The sequence below is a fragment of the Callithrix jacchus genome, chromosome 19 (assembly GCF_049354715.1).
Source record: "Callithrix jacchus isolate 240 chromosome 19, calJac240_pri, whole genome shotgun sequence".
Classification (NCBI taxonomy): Eukaryota; Metazoa; Chordata; class Mammalia; order Primates; family Cebidae; genus Callithrix; species Callithrix jacchus.
The window spans coordinates 39475495-39493030 of record NC_133520.1 but is presented as its reverse complement, the minus strand read 5'-3'; the positions used below and the strand labels follow the sequence as shown (position 1 = coordinate 39493030).

Sequence of the window (17536 nt, the reverse complement as noted above, 5' to 3'; positions counted from 1 at the left end):
GGTTACAGTGAGCTGAGATCGTGCCATTGCACTCCAGCCTGGGTGACAGAGCCAGACTCCATCTCAAAAGAAAAAAAAAAAGTCTGTCTTTGGCCACAAAAAGTTTCTTTTTTCTCTTTTTAACTTTTTAAGTTCAGGGGTACATGTGTAGGTTTGTTATCTAGTAAAGTGTCATGGGGGCTTGTTGTATAGATTATTTTGTCTCCCAGGTATTAAGCCTAGTACTCATTAGTTAGTTTTCCTGACCCTCTCCCTCCTCCCACTCTCCATCCTCTGAGAGGACCCAGTGTGTGTTGTTCCCCTCTGTGTATCCATGTGTTCCCATCACTTTGCTCCCACTTATAAGTGAGGACATGTGGTATTTTGTTTTCTGTCCCTGTGTTAGTTTGCTGAGGATAATGGCCTCCAGCTCCATCTATGTTCCTGCAAAGGACATGATCTCATTTTTTATGGCTGCATAGTATTCCATGGTGTATATGTACCACATTTTCATTATTCTGTCTACTACTGATGGACTTTTAGGTTGATTCCATGTTTTGCTATTGTGAATAGTGCTGCAGTGAACATACACATGTGTGTGTCTTTATAATAGAACGATTTATATGCCTTTGGGTATATACCCAGTATTGGGATTGCTGGGTCACAAAGTATTTGTTTTTAGGTGTTTGAGGAATAACCACACTGTTTTCCACAATGGTTGAACTAATTTACACTTTCACCAACAGTGTATAAGCATTCCTTTTTCTCTGCAACCTCACCAGCATGGTTTTTTTTGTTTGTTTTGAGATGGAGTTTCACTCCTGTCACCCAGGCTGGAATGTAATGGCACGATCTTGACTCACTGCAACGTCCGCCTCCTGGGTTCAAGTGATTCTCCTGCCTCAGCCTCCGAGTAGCTGGGATTACAGGCATGAGCCACCATGCCTGGCTGACTTTGTATTTTTAGTAAAGATGAGGTGCTCCATGTTTCTAAGGCTGGCCTTGAACTCCCGATTTCAGATGATCTGCCTGCCTTAGCCTCCCAAAGTTCTGGGATTACAGGCGTGAGCCACTGTGCCCAGGCTAGCATCTGTTATCTTTTGACTTTTTAATAATAGCCATTCTGACTGGTATGAGACAGTATCTCGTGGTTTGGGTTTGCATTTCTCTAAAGGTCAGGGATGTTGAGCTTTTTTTTTCATCATATGATTGTTGGCTGCATGTATGTTGTCCTCTGAAAAGTGCCTGCCATGCCCTTCGCCTACTCACAAAACATTTATTTACGGCCTCTCCGAGAGTCCTCAGCGTCTGTCAATCCTTGACTAAGACCCATCAGTCAGTTTGTGGAATCAAGGTTTGCTTCAAGATAGACAAACTCCTGGTAGATTTTCTTACTAACCGTTGTAATCCCTGAACCACGGGCCCTGCACTGAAAAGGTCCCATCATATGGGCACTCCTGCTGCTTAAAAAATTGAACATAACAGTATTTCAAATAAACTTATGAGAAGAGAAAAATAAGTGGAGGTAGAATTCAAACTTGTTCAGAGCAAGATACAAAATGAGGGACATGAAATAACCATTGTCTGTAGGTCTGACAGCAAGAATATAGAAGAGTTTCATTTGCAGTCTTGAACTGTTTACCGTAAAAATACTAATGGCGAATGGTTATCACTCACGTCTTTGTGTCAGGCACTGTTCCACGGGCTTTATGTTCATTAACCATTTGCAGTAAATAGTGTTATCCTTCCCATAAAACAAATAAGGAAAGAGAGTCTTAGAGAGGGGAAGTCAGTTGCCCCCCCCCCCCCCCCCCGCTCCCGTCATGCAGTCGGTAAGTGATGGACTTCAGCAGGATCTAACCCGAGGGAGTCTGATCCCAGAGCTCCAGGCGCTCATCACTCACTCTGTCCCTCCTCCCACCTCCCAACCGCAAATAGACCCCAGTGCGTGTTGTCCTCTCTCTGTGCCAGGAACATAGGCCAGTCAAGCAGCCGTTAGGTTATAGAGATGATGGACATCACACTGAAGGAGAGTTTTGCTTAAAAGTGGTAGAAGAAATGGGTTAAGTAAGTGGGAAATGAGGTAGGCTCATTAGCTACACAAATCTTCACAACTCAAAGCTCGAATATTTTCACTGTTCAGTTGGTGTGTCTTCACTATTTCATATGCAGTAAATATTCTCTCCTCCTTTTCACCATCAGAGCAACATCATTTTTCAGTTTCCACAAGCTGGATTCAAGTAGATCCCCAAGTCCTTAAACATACAGATGGTCGGAGTAGTTGATCGTCTTCCTAAAAGAAAAAGTGAAAAAATGATAGTGATAGACTTTGTGTCATGAGAGTAGAAGTCTTGGGTGTGTGAGTGGGTACCCAGCAAGCTTTCCCTCTGGGATAGAAACCTGCGTTGGAAAGTTGCGAGCAGAGGCACTGAGTCACCTGGGAGCAGCTTTGTTTCAGAAAGGCTTCCCGAATGACCCTTAGCTACTGCCAGTAGGGAAACTGGTGAGATCATTCAGATCTTCTCAATGGGAGTGTTACATATGTCTTTTACTGCTGTAGAGGGAGTAGAGGAGGATTAAGGAGCCAGTGGGTGTCAGCTTTTCCCATGGGCAGGGTTTGGCCGATGCTTCCCCTAACCTATGGAGGCAAGGCCCCCTGAGAACTGGGGTGCTCTGGGGCAGAGTGCTGGAGACAAATGGTGGAGGAGGTGGTAATGCACTCACTGAAAATGAGAATGGCCGAGAGCAGGCAGTGCGAAATGGCAGTGTGTTTTAGTTTGTATTTCCCTGAGTATTAGTGAAATCCTGTTCAGACCCTTTGCTGATTTTTTCTAATGTGTTTTCCAACATATTTTCTCTCTCTCTCTCTCTCTCTTTTTAATTGTAAAAGTAATTGTTGGCCAGATGTAGTGGCTCGCGCCTGTGATCCCAGCACTTTTGGAGGCCAGGACAGGTGGATCACAAGGTCAGGAGTTTGAGACCAGCCTGGCCAATATGGTGAAACCCCGTCTCTACTAAAAATACAAAAATTAGCCAGGTGTGATGGCGCATGCCTGTAGTCCCAGCTATTTGGGAGACTGAGGCAGAAGAATTGCTTGAACCTGGGAGGCGGGGGTTGCAGTGAGCCGAGATCGTGCCACCACACTCCAGCCTGGGCAACAGAGCGAGACTCTGTCTCGAAGAAAAAAATGATAATTATTATTTAATTTGAACACCAATGGTTGCTAAACAATCCTAATGTATTTTCTAGGCTGTGGTTTGAGACTTTGTTTATGGTGTCTTTAACCGGTTATTCTTTTTTATTGGGAGATACAGAGGCCTAGTTAACAGTGAACACACCTGCTCTGGAGAGCCCACTGCCTCAAGCTCCTCCTGTCACACCTTCTCCCCGTATCTCAGAAGCAGCCAATAGCCTGACCTGTGTGGTCATGATTTTCTTGCCTTTCTGAATAGTCCAGTTTGTCAGCTGGACTATGTCCCTGAACAGTGGATTCTACCCGTCTGTGAATGTTTATAGGCTCATATTGGACGTCATCTTTTGTAACGCAGTTTCCATCACTGTGGGGGCACTGTTCTTCTTGCCTGTGGCTGTTGTTCATTTTCATGGCGATGTAGCGGTATGCAGTATAAAGGGGCCAAAACTGACCCATCTTCTGGGAACGTAGAAGATTCTGATTCCGGTCTGGGGCTACTATGGAGAGGGTCTTATGAACAGCAGTGCACATAAACTGAGATTTCTGTAGTCTTTTTCAACTGACCCCTCATCTGAACCACAGAAGTGATTTGAGTAACTCTCAATTCTTTCAGGAATGGTGTGTCACCAGTATTATCCTAGATATGTGTGACAGAGTTTAGCTTATTTCATATGTCAGATGCCTTAGTGCAGTAGGTTCTCGAAGTTTAAGGCAGAATCATGGAGGCAGTTTGTTGAAATGCGTGTTACTAGGCCTCACATGCAGAGACTCTGACTCAGTAGGTCTGGGGAGGGCCCTGGAATTTGCATTTCTAACCAGCTCCTAGACGCTGCTGAAGCTACTTTGAGAACCTCTCTCCTGAGGGAGGGCATTAGGGCTTAATTCTCGGCAGAACCAGTTCACCTCGTGAAGGAAGGAAGAGTTGAATTGCATGCTTCTAGGTTATAGTATCTTCAACTTTTAATAGGTAAATGCCAAGTAATTTTAAATGGTTGTACCAATTTATACTCCTTTCAGCCATACATGAGAGTTTATTATTTCATATCTTCACCAAAACTTGATATTGTCAGGCTTTTTAATTTTTTTGCCAGTATGGAAGGTTAATAATGGTATCTCATTTAACTCATTGTGGTATCAGTTAGTATTTATGCAGTTAAGCACTTTTCAGTATATTTACTGGTATTTTTAATTTCCTCTTTTGTAAACTTCCTGTTCAAATCTTTTGACCGCTTTTTTTTTCCTATTGGGTTGTCTGTTTTTCATTTTGGTTAGTAGTAGTTCTTCATTTTGTATATAGTTCATTACATGTTTAATGTGTTGCAAAGAACTTTCCCCATTTTTTTTGGCTGTTTCATTTTGGACCAAAGTTCACCATTTTAATTTAGATGAATTTATCAGCCTCCCTCTTTAAAGCTAGGGTGTGTGTGTGTGTGTGTGTGTGTGTGTGATGCATAAGAAATCCTTTTCTACTGTGAGGTTGTAAAGACAGTCTCCTAAAGTCTCTTCTGATGGCATTAGAGGCAGGGCATGGTGTTTTATGCCTGTAATTCCAGCACTCTGGGAGGCTGAGGCCAGAGGATCACTTGAAGCGAGGAGTTCAAGACCAACCTGGGCAACATAAGATACCATCTCTATTTTTAAAATATTTAGATAAATAAAAGCATTAGGACTGTGCCTTCTACATTTAGCTCCTTAATTCTCACCTGAAATTGATTTCTGGGATAGCTTTAGATGGGAATCCAGTTTCATTTTTCCCCTTACATATTTCTAATTCTCCTAGCACTGTGTATTGAAAAGTCCATTCCTGCCACATTGATTTGCAGTTCCACTTGGTTGTGTATCAAGTCTGTAGTCCTGAATAAATCTGTTTCTGAGCCTTCTGTTCTTTTTCTTGGGTTATCTTATCTACCTTTGGGCCCACTCTCTGTTAGAGTCATTCAAATGAAGTGCTGGTATCAGGCAGGGCAAGTCTTTCTGCCTTGTTCTTGGATCTTGGCCTCATCTTGGCTAGTTTTTGCTTTCGCAGTTCCATACAAATTGTAAAATTATCTTGTTTAGGTTCTGTTAGATTTGGTTGGAATAATGCTGACTTTTGGGGAGGAGAATTGACACATTTACAATAACAAATCTTCCAAACCGTGGAGACATAGCAGTTTCTCTCTTTATTTCTATTCTTTTAAACATCTCTCAAGCAAGTTTTAAAAATTTCTCCATATAACCCTTACATATTTTATGTCAGCTATAGGCCTAAGTATTTCATATATTTGATGTAGTTATAAATGGTATCTTTTATTTTAAAATAATTTTCTGCTTACTGCTGTTACATTCAAATACAGTTAATTTTTAAGTCTTGATTTTGTATCCAGCAATTTTGTAATTTATTTATAAATTCTTGGGGATTTCCTGTCTATACAGGCATGTCATCTGGGGATAATACTAGAGGCAGCATGGTGTGGGGGGAGAGTATAGACTGGGAAAAGCACTGGCGGGGTCTAGACCTCTGCCCTGCCACTCATGAGTTGTGTGTCCTTAGACACATAATGCAGCCTCTCTTGTAACTTGGATTCATGAACTGTAAAATAAGGCTGATAACAGTACCTGCCTCATAGGGTTGCTGTGAGCATTGAGTCAGTAAAAGCACGTAGAGTTACGGAAGTGTACGCTCTTACTGTTCCCTTTCCAGTCCTTATGCTTTACATTTCTTGCCTTACCGCTCTGGCCAGAAGCTAAAGGACAGAGGTAAGGAAAGCGGGTTTCCGTGGCCTCCTGATCTGAAAGGAACCACTTGCAGTCGTTCACCACTAAGCATTTTATCCAGTGTGTGTGTCTAAGATTGCCTTTATCACATTAAGGAATGTGCATTTTATTCCTAGTTTGCCAAGGACTTTTCTTGTCACCGGCTGTTTAATTTTGTCACGTGCTTTTTCTGCATCTGTCAAATCAATCAAATTATTTTCTCCTATAATCTCCTAATATGATGAATTACATTTGGTTTTAAAATGATAAATGGGGTGGTCTGTATATTACATCGTAAAGTGAATGGATATCAGTCCTGCAGTGACCTGGTTCCTGGTTGCATGGAACCAGCCAGATGTGCACTACAATGAAAAGGTCAGAGCAAAGCCGGATGGTGGCCTGAGAATTGCTTTTGCAATTCCATGTAATCGCCGTAGATCCACGCCTACAGAGCAAGTCAAGCATGGCCGCCTCCACTTGATCTTCTGCTTCAAGATCCACATCTCCGAGCTCAGGAGATACATGAATGTCTCAATCTGATGGGCAGAAATTCTGTTTGCTCCCAGGATTCCGGTTACTTACAGGAATTTTGTACTGCCTCAGTCTGAAAAGCTGCCCTCCTGCTGTGTTCATGCTTTGATAGAACACCCTGAGAGCCTTGGCAAACTCTCAGTCATAGCTGGCTTGCTGTGTACACACTTGGCTCATCTCCCTGGCTGATGGCAGTTGCGCTGCCATCCCGCTTATCTTCAGAGTGTTGGAGGGCTTATGGGCTGAGGTGGAAAGAAAAGGTAACATTTATTTATGCATCTATTTCTTGAGGCATCTCTATAGTTATTTTTTTATTTGGTAGCATTCTATGACATCAGCAGTTATCAGGCACCAATTTGGATCCATCCCAAGGAGATCTCACAGGGCAGAAGAAAAAAAATGTCCTGCATTTTTTTGTTTATGAAACAAGATATGAATTAGCTCATTGAAAAGTTTGTTTCTTAAAAGACAAATACATGTCCCCAACGTAGGAGTCCAGGGGTAAGCTAAACAGCCAAGACTTGAGCAGTCTCTTACCTGGACCAGAAGCAGTTTTCGCAAGTGATTCTTTGAGAAGCACGTTCCCCTCTCGGAGGGCTCTGTTAATGTTTCTAGCAGTTCTGTCTCCTGCTCTAAGTGGGACAGCTTCAGATAAAGCTCTGGTGTGTGGTTTGATGCAGCCTACGAAGAACCTTGTCAGTTTAGTCTTTGTATCATCTGCACCTCCTTTGAGACTGGCAGTGTTCACGGCCATGGGAAAATCAAATGGGATGGGGGCGTGTATATGGTGAGCAGAGCTTATGCCCCTCAGGTTACACAGGAGTCAGTAAAGAAAACGACTGTTAAGGAACATCAAGAAGCTGTCATTAGAGATTTTCTAGCCACCTGTGATGCCCATTTTAACGTCATATGCACACACCTGGCTTGTATCCTTCACAGTGGAAATTTTCTTGGTGTCTACCAGGATGTGGCCTTTACCTGTGACCATGAGGCCCAGATGATTGCAGCTCAGCTCGGTGCAGCCTTCTGTAGTGGGGAGAGACATCAAAGAAAGAAATGTCTCAGTTGCCCAGCTCCAGTGCATTTGAGAAGTTGTTAAAGCATGTGATCACCCTGCAGGACTGGAACCCAGGGGCCCAGGGGAAAAGATACCTCTGGTCCCGTGCTGTTAGGACCCTGAGCACCCCTGTCCTCTACCTCGTCTGCAGCCCTAAATGTATGGCATTATGTCTGATGGAAGCATGCACCATGTGAGAGAATAAGTAAGCAAGGTACCTCGAAGGCCCCATAGGTCAACAATAAGGGCATTTGTCTGCAAATAATTCAGAAACTCCTGAGATGCATTTAAGGTTGTAAATTGGATGGGCTCTTCAATTTGTGGATTCACACTTTTCATACGGGTTTGGTATAGATGGTGTTTGGAAGGTCATAAATTCTGTACCTGAGAAAAATATAAAACAATTTAAAACCAGAAGGGATGCATTTGTAAAGAAAAAGGACAGATGAGCCAGAGATTTACAGCCCGTGTGTCAGATAACAGGTGACCTATAATTGGTTCTCAGGTTTACACATCCCACGTCTTATTTGTTCAACATGGATATCATCACTATACAGACAGTAATTTTTTTTTTTTAAAGCCAGGCTGGGCACAGTGGCTCACGTCTGTAATCTCAGCATTTTGGAAGGCTGAGGCAGGCAGATAGCTTGAGCCCAGGAGTTCAAGACCAGCCTGGGCAACATGGCAAAACACCATCTCTAAAAAATACAAAAATTAGGTGGGTGTGATGGTGCATGCCTATAGTCCCAGCTGCTCAGGAGGCTAAGCCCAGGAGGCAGAGGCTGCAATAAGCTGAGATCGCTCCCCTCCACTGCACTCCAGCCTGGGCAACAGAGCGACACTGTCTCAAAAGACAAAAACAGATCTCAATACATCCCTTCTACCTAGATAATCAAAAACGTTAATTTTCCACGTCAGGTGGTAGTTTGGTTTTTGTTCTTCAAAGTCTCCCTCTATTGCCTTTTTTTTTGAGACGGAGTCTTGCTCTGTTGCCCAGGTTGGAGTGCATTTGCCTGATCTCAGCTCACTGCAACCTCCGCCTCACAGGTTCAAGTGATTCTCTTGCCTTAACCTCCCGAGTAGTTGGGATTACAGGCCCATGTCACTGCACCCAGCTAATTTTTGTATTTTTAGTAGAGATGGGTTTTCACCATGTTGGCTAGGCTGGTCTCAAACTCCTGACCTCAAGTGATCTGCCAGCCTAGGCCTCCTAAAGTGCTGGGATTACAGGCGTGAGCCGCGTGCCTGCTCTGCCTTGTCTGTTAATATCCTTTTAGCCTAATCAGTTTCAGCACATCCGGTGCTTCTGCCATACTGTACAGTCCTTTTGTTTCCAACTACAACCCAAAGTGTTGCTTAGGTAATACAGTTTTATGACATTCTTTCTGATAATTAGAATTTCTACTTTAGTTCTGTAGGAATTCAGCACACACTGGCCCCAGGCCAGAGACCTAGAGGGACATGTGGCTCCTCTATTAAACAGATGGGAAAAATAGTCATCTTGGAGTTAGGCAAACAGAGAAACTTCAGAAAATGTGATAAGCTCATTTTTAAAACTTGAAGAAACTGCACTGCCTCCCCCAGGAGCCACAGGGCAGGTGGTGTGTGGGGCTGGGTTCCTCGGCGCAGGCGGGTACCCTATCTGAATGCCCTGCTTTGCATGTTCATCCACTTGATGCCAAGGCACTGGACAATGTGAATCTGGAAACGCATCCTCTTGCCCAGCTCCAAAGGGTCGAGAACCACATCCTCCTTGCCATGCGTTCTACAAACAGAAGAGGGGAACATTGGCCTCGGGTTAGGCTGGGTTCAGATTGGCAGGTTCAGATTGTGATGATAAGGGAATTAAATAGACTCCTGAAGAAAGCTAATTTTGCTGAAGACAGGACAGGTAGTATCGCCAACAGTGGAGTTCAAAGACACTAGACAAGAGCCCATTACCCTGGCACGTCGAGGTTTAAGATCAGGACCTTCTCAAGGATTTCCCTGCCTGGAGGAAAGAGGAAAATAAACAGCCTCCTGTGACAGATGCACACAGATGTGGATGCCAGACTCGCACTGAAGATTTAGGTCCCAGTGGGACAGAGCGGGGAAGGCAGTTGACTGCCCAGATGCAGACTCTCAGGTTGTCTTCTTCCTTTTCCTTGGTTTCTTTGTAGTCCAGAGACAACCCGAGGCCTATCAGCTCAGAAACTGACAGGCAGCTTTCCAACAAGGTACCACTGTCATATCAACCAGGCTCTCGAAGTATGAAACCTATAAACCAGACTGCTCCTTTATTAATTTCAACAGGAAATACAACTTGCCAGGCAGCCTGGAAGCTCCAGGTAGCCAAATGACCAGAGAGATGCTTGGAGTAAAGACAGTGAGTTGTTGGTCAGCTTGGTTTCTTGGTCATGGAACCTTGAGGTTCTCTTCTTGAGCTGATTTCTTCTTCAGGAAGATGACAAGGTTGCACCGAGTGCCTGCCGTGCCTGTGAGGGCCGTGGCACCCAGACCAGGCTCCCTGCCAGCCGCTTGACTTAGGATTGCTAAAAGACTTGAGCTTTTGTAAAAACTGTGGTCTAAAGAAGAAAAACAGGTGAGTATTCAGAGAGGACAGTAAAGGATAATGGGCAATGTTTGGGACGGAGCTGATAGGTCAAAACAAAGCCCCTGCTCACAGAAAGGTCAGGCATCGCAATCCCTACCTCGAGAAAAGGGGAGAGCTGGAAAATCAGCTGCTACTTCTGGCTCCTGAAGGAGGTGGGGCCTTTGGCATGGGAAGCATGCTGCGTGGCAGATGCCAGGCTCACGGGCCAGGAGGGAGTGTGGCTGGGGAGGCCCCGCAGCCCGCTTGGCCTCTCTCCTGAGGGTCCATTGTTTGGAACCCACCCAGCTCTTTTGGTTTTGTCCAAGGCTCCTTCCACTACACCTGCCTCTTTGCTAGGTGTCTCCCTCATTCCTTCAATGCCCCCGGGCAGTGCCGGGCTGTCTTGGATGTGGTTGGGCATTCCAGGCCAGTTTGGCTGCTGTAGCAAAAATAAAATTTGTTGTGGCCAAATGGTAAATGAATGAGCTCATTCATTTGTCTTAAGAATGAACTGTTCAGGGTCCCATGTTGACCACCCCATCCGGAGAACTCAGGCTTGCTCTGGAGTTTCTATGTGTGACTACCCAGAACTAGGCAAGGGGGAGAAGGAGCCACTCACTGTCCTGTCAGGGAGCAAGGTGCTATTGCAGATATGCAGCACGGCCTCCTCCAGCCCGTCACAGTTCAGAAACTCTGCCTGCTCCTCCAGTTTCATGCAGTAGGCCAGCGACTGGAGCCAGATGTGAGCTGAGACCAAGTGGATGACCTCGACAGGATCCCAGAAAGGGTCGTCTTGAGCCACAGGGCTGTCATCTCCATCTAGAAAGTGCTGGTAAAGTTCCTCCATTAGGAATTTCCTATTGATGAACTTGGCTTTGACCATATCCACACCTAGAAACAGAGGTAAGTCACCAGTGTTTGAGTTCATCTGCTGCTCTGACAATTCACTCTGATCTTTCCCAGCGCACCCCCTCCATTGACTGGGTTTGGGGTACTCATGACCATACACCACTCTCTTCAAACTTAGCTTGATGAGGGCAAGAATACCGTATTCATTCCTGGACCTGCTACTTCAGCACTGCCTGAGCCTAGGAAGTGACTCAGGAGATGATGGAGGAGCTAGGAAGCAGGCCATCTCAGGAGAAATGAAGATTTGGGGATGGTGGTGTGCCTGATGGTCCTCAAAGATGCCCACGTCCTAATCCCCAGAACCCGTGAATATGTTACTTTACATGGCAAACGGAAATTAAGGTTTGTCATCAGCTGACCTTAAAATACGGAGATTAGCCTGGATTATCCAGGTGGCCTTCAGTGTGGCAGAGAGAAGCAGAAGAGAGGGTCCGAAAGAGCTGTGACAATGCCTGCGGGGTCAGAGAGCAGCCATGTGGTGGCTTTGAAGGTGGAGGGAGGTGGCCTCTGAAAGCTGGAAAGGGTCGGGAAACAGCTGTTCTTCCTCAGGCCCAGAAAGCATTACAGCCCTGTGGACACCTTGCTTTTAGCCCACGAGACCCAGTTTGGATTTCCCATCTGTAGAATTAGCAGGGAGTAAATTTGTGCCATTTAATGAGCCCGGTAATTCATTAACAGCAGCCATGGAAGGTGATGCAGGGTAGTTAGTCTGGAGAAGAGCTGAGAAGTGGCTCCCCCGCCATGACTGGAGTGCGCACACATCCACACGCAAAGGAGACACTCCTCACAGCCCTGCCAGCCGAGCACAGCAGGCATTCTGAGCTCCCTTCGCCCAGTGGGCAGCAAATCCAGGACAAGAGCTGCTGCTGTCTTCACTGGGTGAGGACGGGGACACTGTCAACACTGGCTCTGGAGAGGGACGAAACCTGAAGCCACAGGATTCCAGGTAGGTAGTTTTTAGACCATAAGTCAGAACTAGCAACTCCTTTTCTGGGCAACTTGAAAAGCAGACACAGAAATCAACAGATAACTCATTCTCTGTAGGTCTGATGCATCTTCACAAAAAGGACACTACTCTGGAAAGAGATTGCAGCCTTTTCTGTTGGCCTCAGAGTGAACAACCACAGTTCTCTCCTAGAGGCAGCACCACAGTGAAAGAAGAAGAAGGGCGGCAGGAAACAGCAGGGGCTCTAGTCATTGTCGTTTTTCTGTTTGTGTGTTTTTCGTTTCTTTTTAAGACATGTGATCCCACTCTGTCACCAGGCTGAAGTGCAGCGGCCCAGTCAGAGCTCACTGCAGCCTCGAACTCCTGGGCTCAGTCGGCCCTCCTGCTTCAGCCTGAGTAGCTGGACTGCAGGCATGCGCCACTGCACCGGCTTATTCTGGTTTTCCTTAAAGACTTTAGGCTAGGGAACTAAGATCATGGGAATCTAGATAATACATGAATTCACTGGCTCATTACCTGTGGATATCAGACCACAGGCGTGTCAGTTAAAACTGCATGTCATCCTTGGGCTGAGGAGGAAGCAGGTCAGCGGTGCTCTGGTACAGGCTGGGAGCCCAGGCTGACTCCTTCCTGCTCCCGGGTAGGCTCTGCAGGCTCCGAGGTCCCTGGCGGGATGTGCTGCTCACCTGTGCCGACAGCTCTTGGGTGAATTCTGCTGAAAAGTAACCACAAGCTGGCAGCATGTCAAGGTTGGAAAACCCTCCCAGCCCTCACACAGAGCCCTGGTTTGCTCCTGAGCTTGTCTGTGATGTGAGACTCCAACAGTTGCACAAAACTGCACGTGGACACTGCGTCCTCCCTGAGTGCTGCAGGGGCAGCCACGGTCCACATGGTGGGCGGGAGGATAGGTGAGCACTTAGGAGGTCAGCCGACAAAGTGCCACTCGTGTCTGTAGCTGGGACCCACAGCTGTCTGCTGGTCATCTAGTCTTCAGAGGTGCCTGTCGCGTGTGCACTGCACACATGTCTGCACCATGTCACAGAGACCCCCACATTACAGCCTTTCTGAGGCCTCCTGAGGAGAGCAGGGCTTCATCTGAGGAAAGTCACTGGTACTAAGCTTACCTGTTTTTTTTTGTGACAGGGTCTTGCTCTGTCGCTCAGGCTGGAGTGCAGTGGTGTGATCACAGCTCACTGCAGCCTCGATCTTGTCAGGTCATTCTACCTCAGCCTCCCCAGCAGCTGGGACTACAGTTGCTCACCATTTACCCAGCTAATTTTGTATTTTTTGTAGAGATGGGGTTTCACCATGTTGCCCAAGCTGGTCTCAAACTCCTGAGCTCAAGTCATCCACCCACCTCGGCCTCCACAGATCCTGGGATTACAGGTGTGAACCACCGTGCCAGGCCTTCTCTTACTTGTTTCAATGTAAAAATGGACAGTCTTGAGGATGACAGATTGGTAAGGTTTATATCTTCATGAGAAAAAAAAAACCCAGACTGTACAGCCCCCTTAAAAGAGAACCTGCTGTGTAAGCAGGACAGCTACTGTGCTGGTGACAAGGTGCTGCTTGGGAAAAGGACCCTGCAGAATGAATCCAGGCCCTCAGCTCTCCCAGTGATAATGTGAAAACACCGTCTGCCGCCCCGTTTCTGGAAATGACAGGCAGGCCGTCATGAGCGCCTTCGTGTGCACAGAGTAACCCTTCTGCTAGCAACAGTTTAAAAGGCGATTTTTCCACTTGCCTTAAACTAGAATACAAAATAAACAGAATAGCATGGAAAAGGGATTTTTAGAATTACAATTTTTCTTAAGACAGGAAACTGCCAAGCCAACTTCTGGGGGAAAGCCTGGCCTGAGAGAGGCGCACGGACTATCAGGGCACCAGAGCCAGTTTGCCCCAGTGGCTTTTGCTGGAAAAAGAGAAAAATGAAAAGCGCAAACACACTGAGGGGTCCCTCGGAAGGCCTCATGGAACATGTAGAAGTCCAGTCTGACTCCCCAGAGAGTCACACAGACCTGCATGAAAGGGGCCGGTCTCTGAGGAGCTGGGTTCCAGGAGGATCCTGGCTCAGTTTCCTCCTCGAGGCAGGATTGGCAGCCCCAACACCTAGAGCATGAAACCCTGTGGACAAGGTGGTGGGCACACAGGTGCTGACCATATCGCATGTGTATATATGCTTATCTCTCATTTCACAATTTTTAAAAGCTTTAAAAAAACTGCTCTTGACCCAAAACATTTTGGCAATTTTCAGGCAATGAACAGATGAGCAGAAAAGTGAAACTCAGAGAAGCCCCAATTGCTGAGTAGAGAGGGAGCATCCCGGGGTGGGGGCCGGAGGCGCAGCCTGAGGGCTGCTGCAGAGGCCTGGTGTGTGCACAGGGGCATTGCAAGACGGGCCTGCATGTTCTGTTTCCTCTGAGGGCAGAAATGGGGAAGCAGGGTCTTAAGTTCCTAACATGGACGTTCCTGATAGCAGCGTCAAGTGCATCAGCCAGTGAGCCGGTGAAACAGCCTTTTCTGGAGTCCCTGGAAGTGTGGCTTTTCTCATCACTGCAGAAAGGCAGCCTGTGCGCTCATGTGCACACACACGCATGCACATACATGCACATATGTACATGGACAGACACCACTACCACTTGGATAAACTCCCAGGCTCCCTCCTGGTACAAAAGCCTTTGAGTCATATTCAGCACGACCAGATGCTCAGTGCAGGCAGTTAGGAAAGCTCCCAGGAGCTGCTTCTGTGAGGGAAAGGACCCAGGACAGGGAGCAGCAAAGAGGGTCCTCGTGTCCCCCAGAACTCCAGCTCATACCTGGAATACGTTTTGCCTTTCCTGGGTCTCCAGGGCTGCAGCCGGTGAAGATAGCCTGTGTCCTGTGGAGCTCACCTCGTGAGTCCTGCGGCTGGTCACCTTCACCATCACCTCCTTCTTTAGGTCATAGCCCCTGGAATCTGACGACGCTAAATTCTTCACCCTCAATTCCATGTTAAGTCCCTGGTAAAAGAAACACTTCTCACTAAATAATCTTACATTTGGCCAGGTACAGTGGCTCACACCTGTCACCCCAGCACTTTGGGAGGCTGAGGTGGGTGGATTGCTTGAGCCCAGGAGTTCAAGACTAGTTTCAGCAACATAGCAAAACCCTGTCTCTATAAAAATACAAAAATTAGCCAAGCATGGTAGTGCACACCTGTAGTCCCAGCTACCTGGGAGGCTGAGGTAGGAGGTTCACTTGAACCTGGCAAGTGGAGGTTGCAGTGAGCCGAGATTGCACTACTGTGCTCCAGCCTGGGTGACAGAATGAGACCTTGTCCAAACAAACCAACAGCTTATACCACCTTTGCAATTTCTTTTTCATCCTCTCACCCTCAGGCTTCCAAAATGATGAGTGAATAAGACTTTCTCCCCACTTTTTGTTTTTTTGAGATGGAGTTTCGCTCTTGTTGCCCAGGCTGGAGTGCAATGGCTCAATCTCAGTTCACCACAATGTCTGCCTCCCAGGTTCAAGTGATTCTCTGGCCTCAGCCTCCCAAGTAGCTGGATTACAGGCACGTGCCACCACACCCAGCTTATTTTTTTTTTTTTTAGTAGAGACGGGGGTTTCTCTGTGTTGCTCAGGCTGGTCTTGAACTCCCAACCTCAGGTAATCCACCCACCTCAGCCTCCCAAAGTGCTGGGATTACAGGCATGAGCCATTGTGCCAGGCCCATTTGTTTTTGAGACCGCCATCTCATTCTGTTGTTCAGGCTGGTGTCCAGTGGCATGAGCTCTGCTCACTGCAGCCTCTACCTCCCGGACTCAAGCAATCCTCCCACCTCAGCCTCCTGAGTAGCTGGGACTGCAGGTGTGTGCCACCATGTCTGGCTAATTTTTAAATTTTTTGTAGAGATGAGGTCTCACTTTGTTTCCCAGGCTGGGCCTTGAACTCCTGGGTTCAAGCGATTCTCCTGCCTTGGCCCCCCAAAGTGCTAGGATTACAGGCATGAGACACCACCCCAGGGACCATGTATACATTTGTATGCTTATTCATTCATTCGTTCATTCAGCTGCTCATCAAATATCTACATTTTAAAATTACAAGCATGTCATTAAAAAAAAAAGAAACAGGAAAACGACACTGTCTGGCTGCTTCTTACATAGCTGCTTCTCTCAACCCTTGAATCCTGGCCACATGCAGGAGGCCCTCTGTCCCCAGTTCTTATTCTTGGTCTCAGGTGGCTGCAGACTGAGGAGGGTGTGGTGAGGTGAGATCTGGTTGTCTAGACAGAAGGCCTGGGACGTATCTTCAAGCTGTGGCTGGCACAGAAAGCGACCTGTTCTTCTCTTATACCTGGGGTAGCTTGAAGGAGGGCCTCATGGAGATTCTGGGAGGACCAACCTCCCTCCCAAACCCAGGCTAGTGCTGCCTCTAATCAGGACCCCTGTCCTGTGGGTGCACACAGTGCCCTTGGCCCTGGGGTCTGACCCCAAACTGCCCACACAGCTGCTGCCTTGCTGAGGACATAGGCCTTCACTAGGGTCTGAGCCAGGGTCTGGGGCTGGTTCAGATTCATGGCACCACCAGCCCTACCAGGGATACAAGGGCAGTGGCGCGGTCAGTCTGGGACCACAGCGTCTTGCTGGTTTGTTTTTAGAAGTCGGGAACTGGTCAGGCGCAGTGGCTCACGCCTATAATCCCAGCACTTTGGGAGGCTGAGGTGGGTAGATCATGAGGTGAGGAGTTCAAGACCAGCCTGACCAAAATGGTGAAACCCTGTCTCTACTAAAATTACAAAAAAATTAGCCAGGTGTGGTGGTGGGCACCTGTAGTCCCAGCTACTCGGGAGGCTGAGGCAGGAGAATCACTTGAACCCGGGAGGCAGAGATTGCAGTGAGCCAAGATCGTGCCACTACACTCCAGCCTGGGCAACAAGAGTGGAAATAAATAAATAAATAAATAAAAGTCAATACCTTCAGCAGAAGAAGAGCAAGGAGGTGAATTTTAAATCCATTTAGTTTGCTAAAATTCTGAGTGAAACACTGTGGTATGGGAAACAGGGAGGAACTCTTTTGCATACACGCACGTGGATCTGCCCACTTTGCACCAGCGTTTTCGTTATGGTGAGTTCAGGCAGAGTGCCGGTGCTGAGCGAAGCGTGGGGCCCCTCCAGGAAGCCCGCACATCACTGAGGTCTCAGCGGGGTCCGGCCTCACCTGGATTCTGGGGTAGCTGCCCTGAGCGAGGTGAACTGGGGCCTGGGGCAGGAGCGGGAAGGGTGTGCAAAAGCCCAACCTGGGACAGGAAGAGGTGCCGGCATCAGCGCTTCTGAAGGCTCTCACCTGGGAGGGTCCAGAATATTGCCGGGGGGCTGAGTTAAGGGGAGCAGGGGAGCTTCTGTCTCAGAAGCCCAGGGCTGTGCGTGCTTCCGGGCCACGCATTTCCAGCCCAGAGCAGGTGCCCAGCCGGCTCCTCTCGTGTTGAGCCGCTGGTTCTGCCCGCCCAGCAAACCCCTGGGGGTGGGTGACCAGAGGCCACTCACTGGCTTCTCCAGCTCAGCATTCCTCACCTATTTGCTATGTACGCCACTCTCTTATCTGCCCTTTGAACCATCTTTACTGTCATTCGTC

The 17536-nt window shown here is 47.4% G+C and overlaps 1 protein-coding gene across 1 annotated transcript; it reads right to left on the bottom strand.

Moving 5' to 3' along the window:
* Window positions 1-9152: 9152 nt before the first annotated feature.
* Window positions 9153-14837, bottom strand: LOC103789382 (uncharacterized). The gene is made up of 4 exons (XM_035280609.3): window positions 14741-14837; window positions 12441-12636; window positions 10689-10960; window positions 9153-10508 (listed from the first exon to the last, which is right to left on the bottom strand). The coding sequence occupies exons 3-4, from the start codon at window positions 10950-10952 to the stop codon at window positions 10221-10223; spliced, it is 552 nt and encodes a 183-aa protein (XP_035136500.1). The 5' UTR covers window positions 10953-10960; window positions 12441-12636; window positions 14741-14837; the 3' UTR covers window positions 9153-10220.
* Between the last annotated feature and the right edge of the window lie 2699 nt (window positions 14838-17536).

Coding starts and splice junctions, on each gene's coding strand:
- LOC103789382 (XM_035280609.3), bottom strand. CDS start 10,952: ATGGTCAAAGCCAAGTTCATCAATAGGAAATTCCTAATGGAGGAACTT. Junction 10,509..10,688: donor CCTTGCTCCCTGACAGGACA/GTGAGTGGCTCC, acceptor TTTTTGCTACAG/CAGCCAAACTGGCCTGGAAT.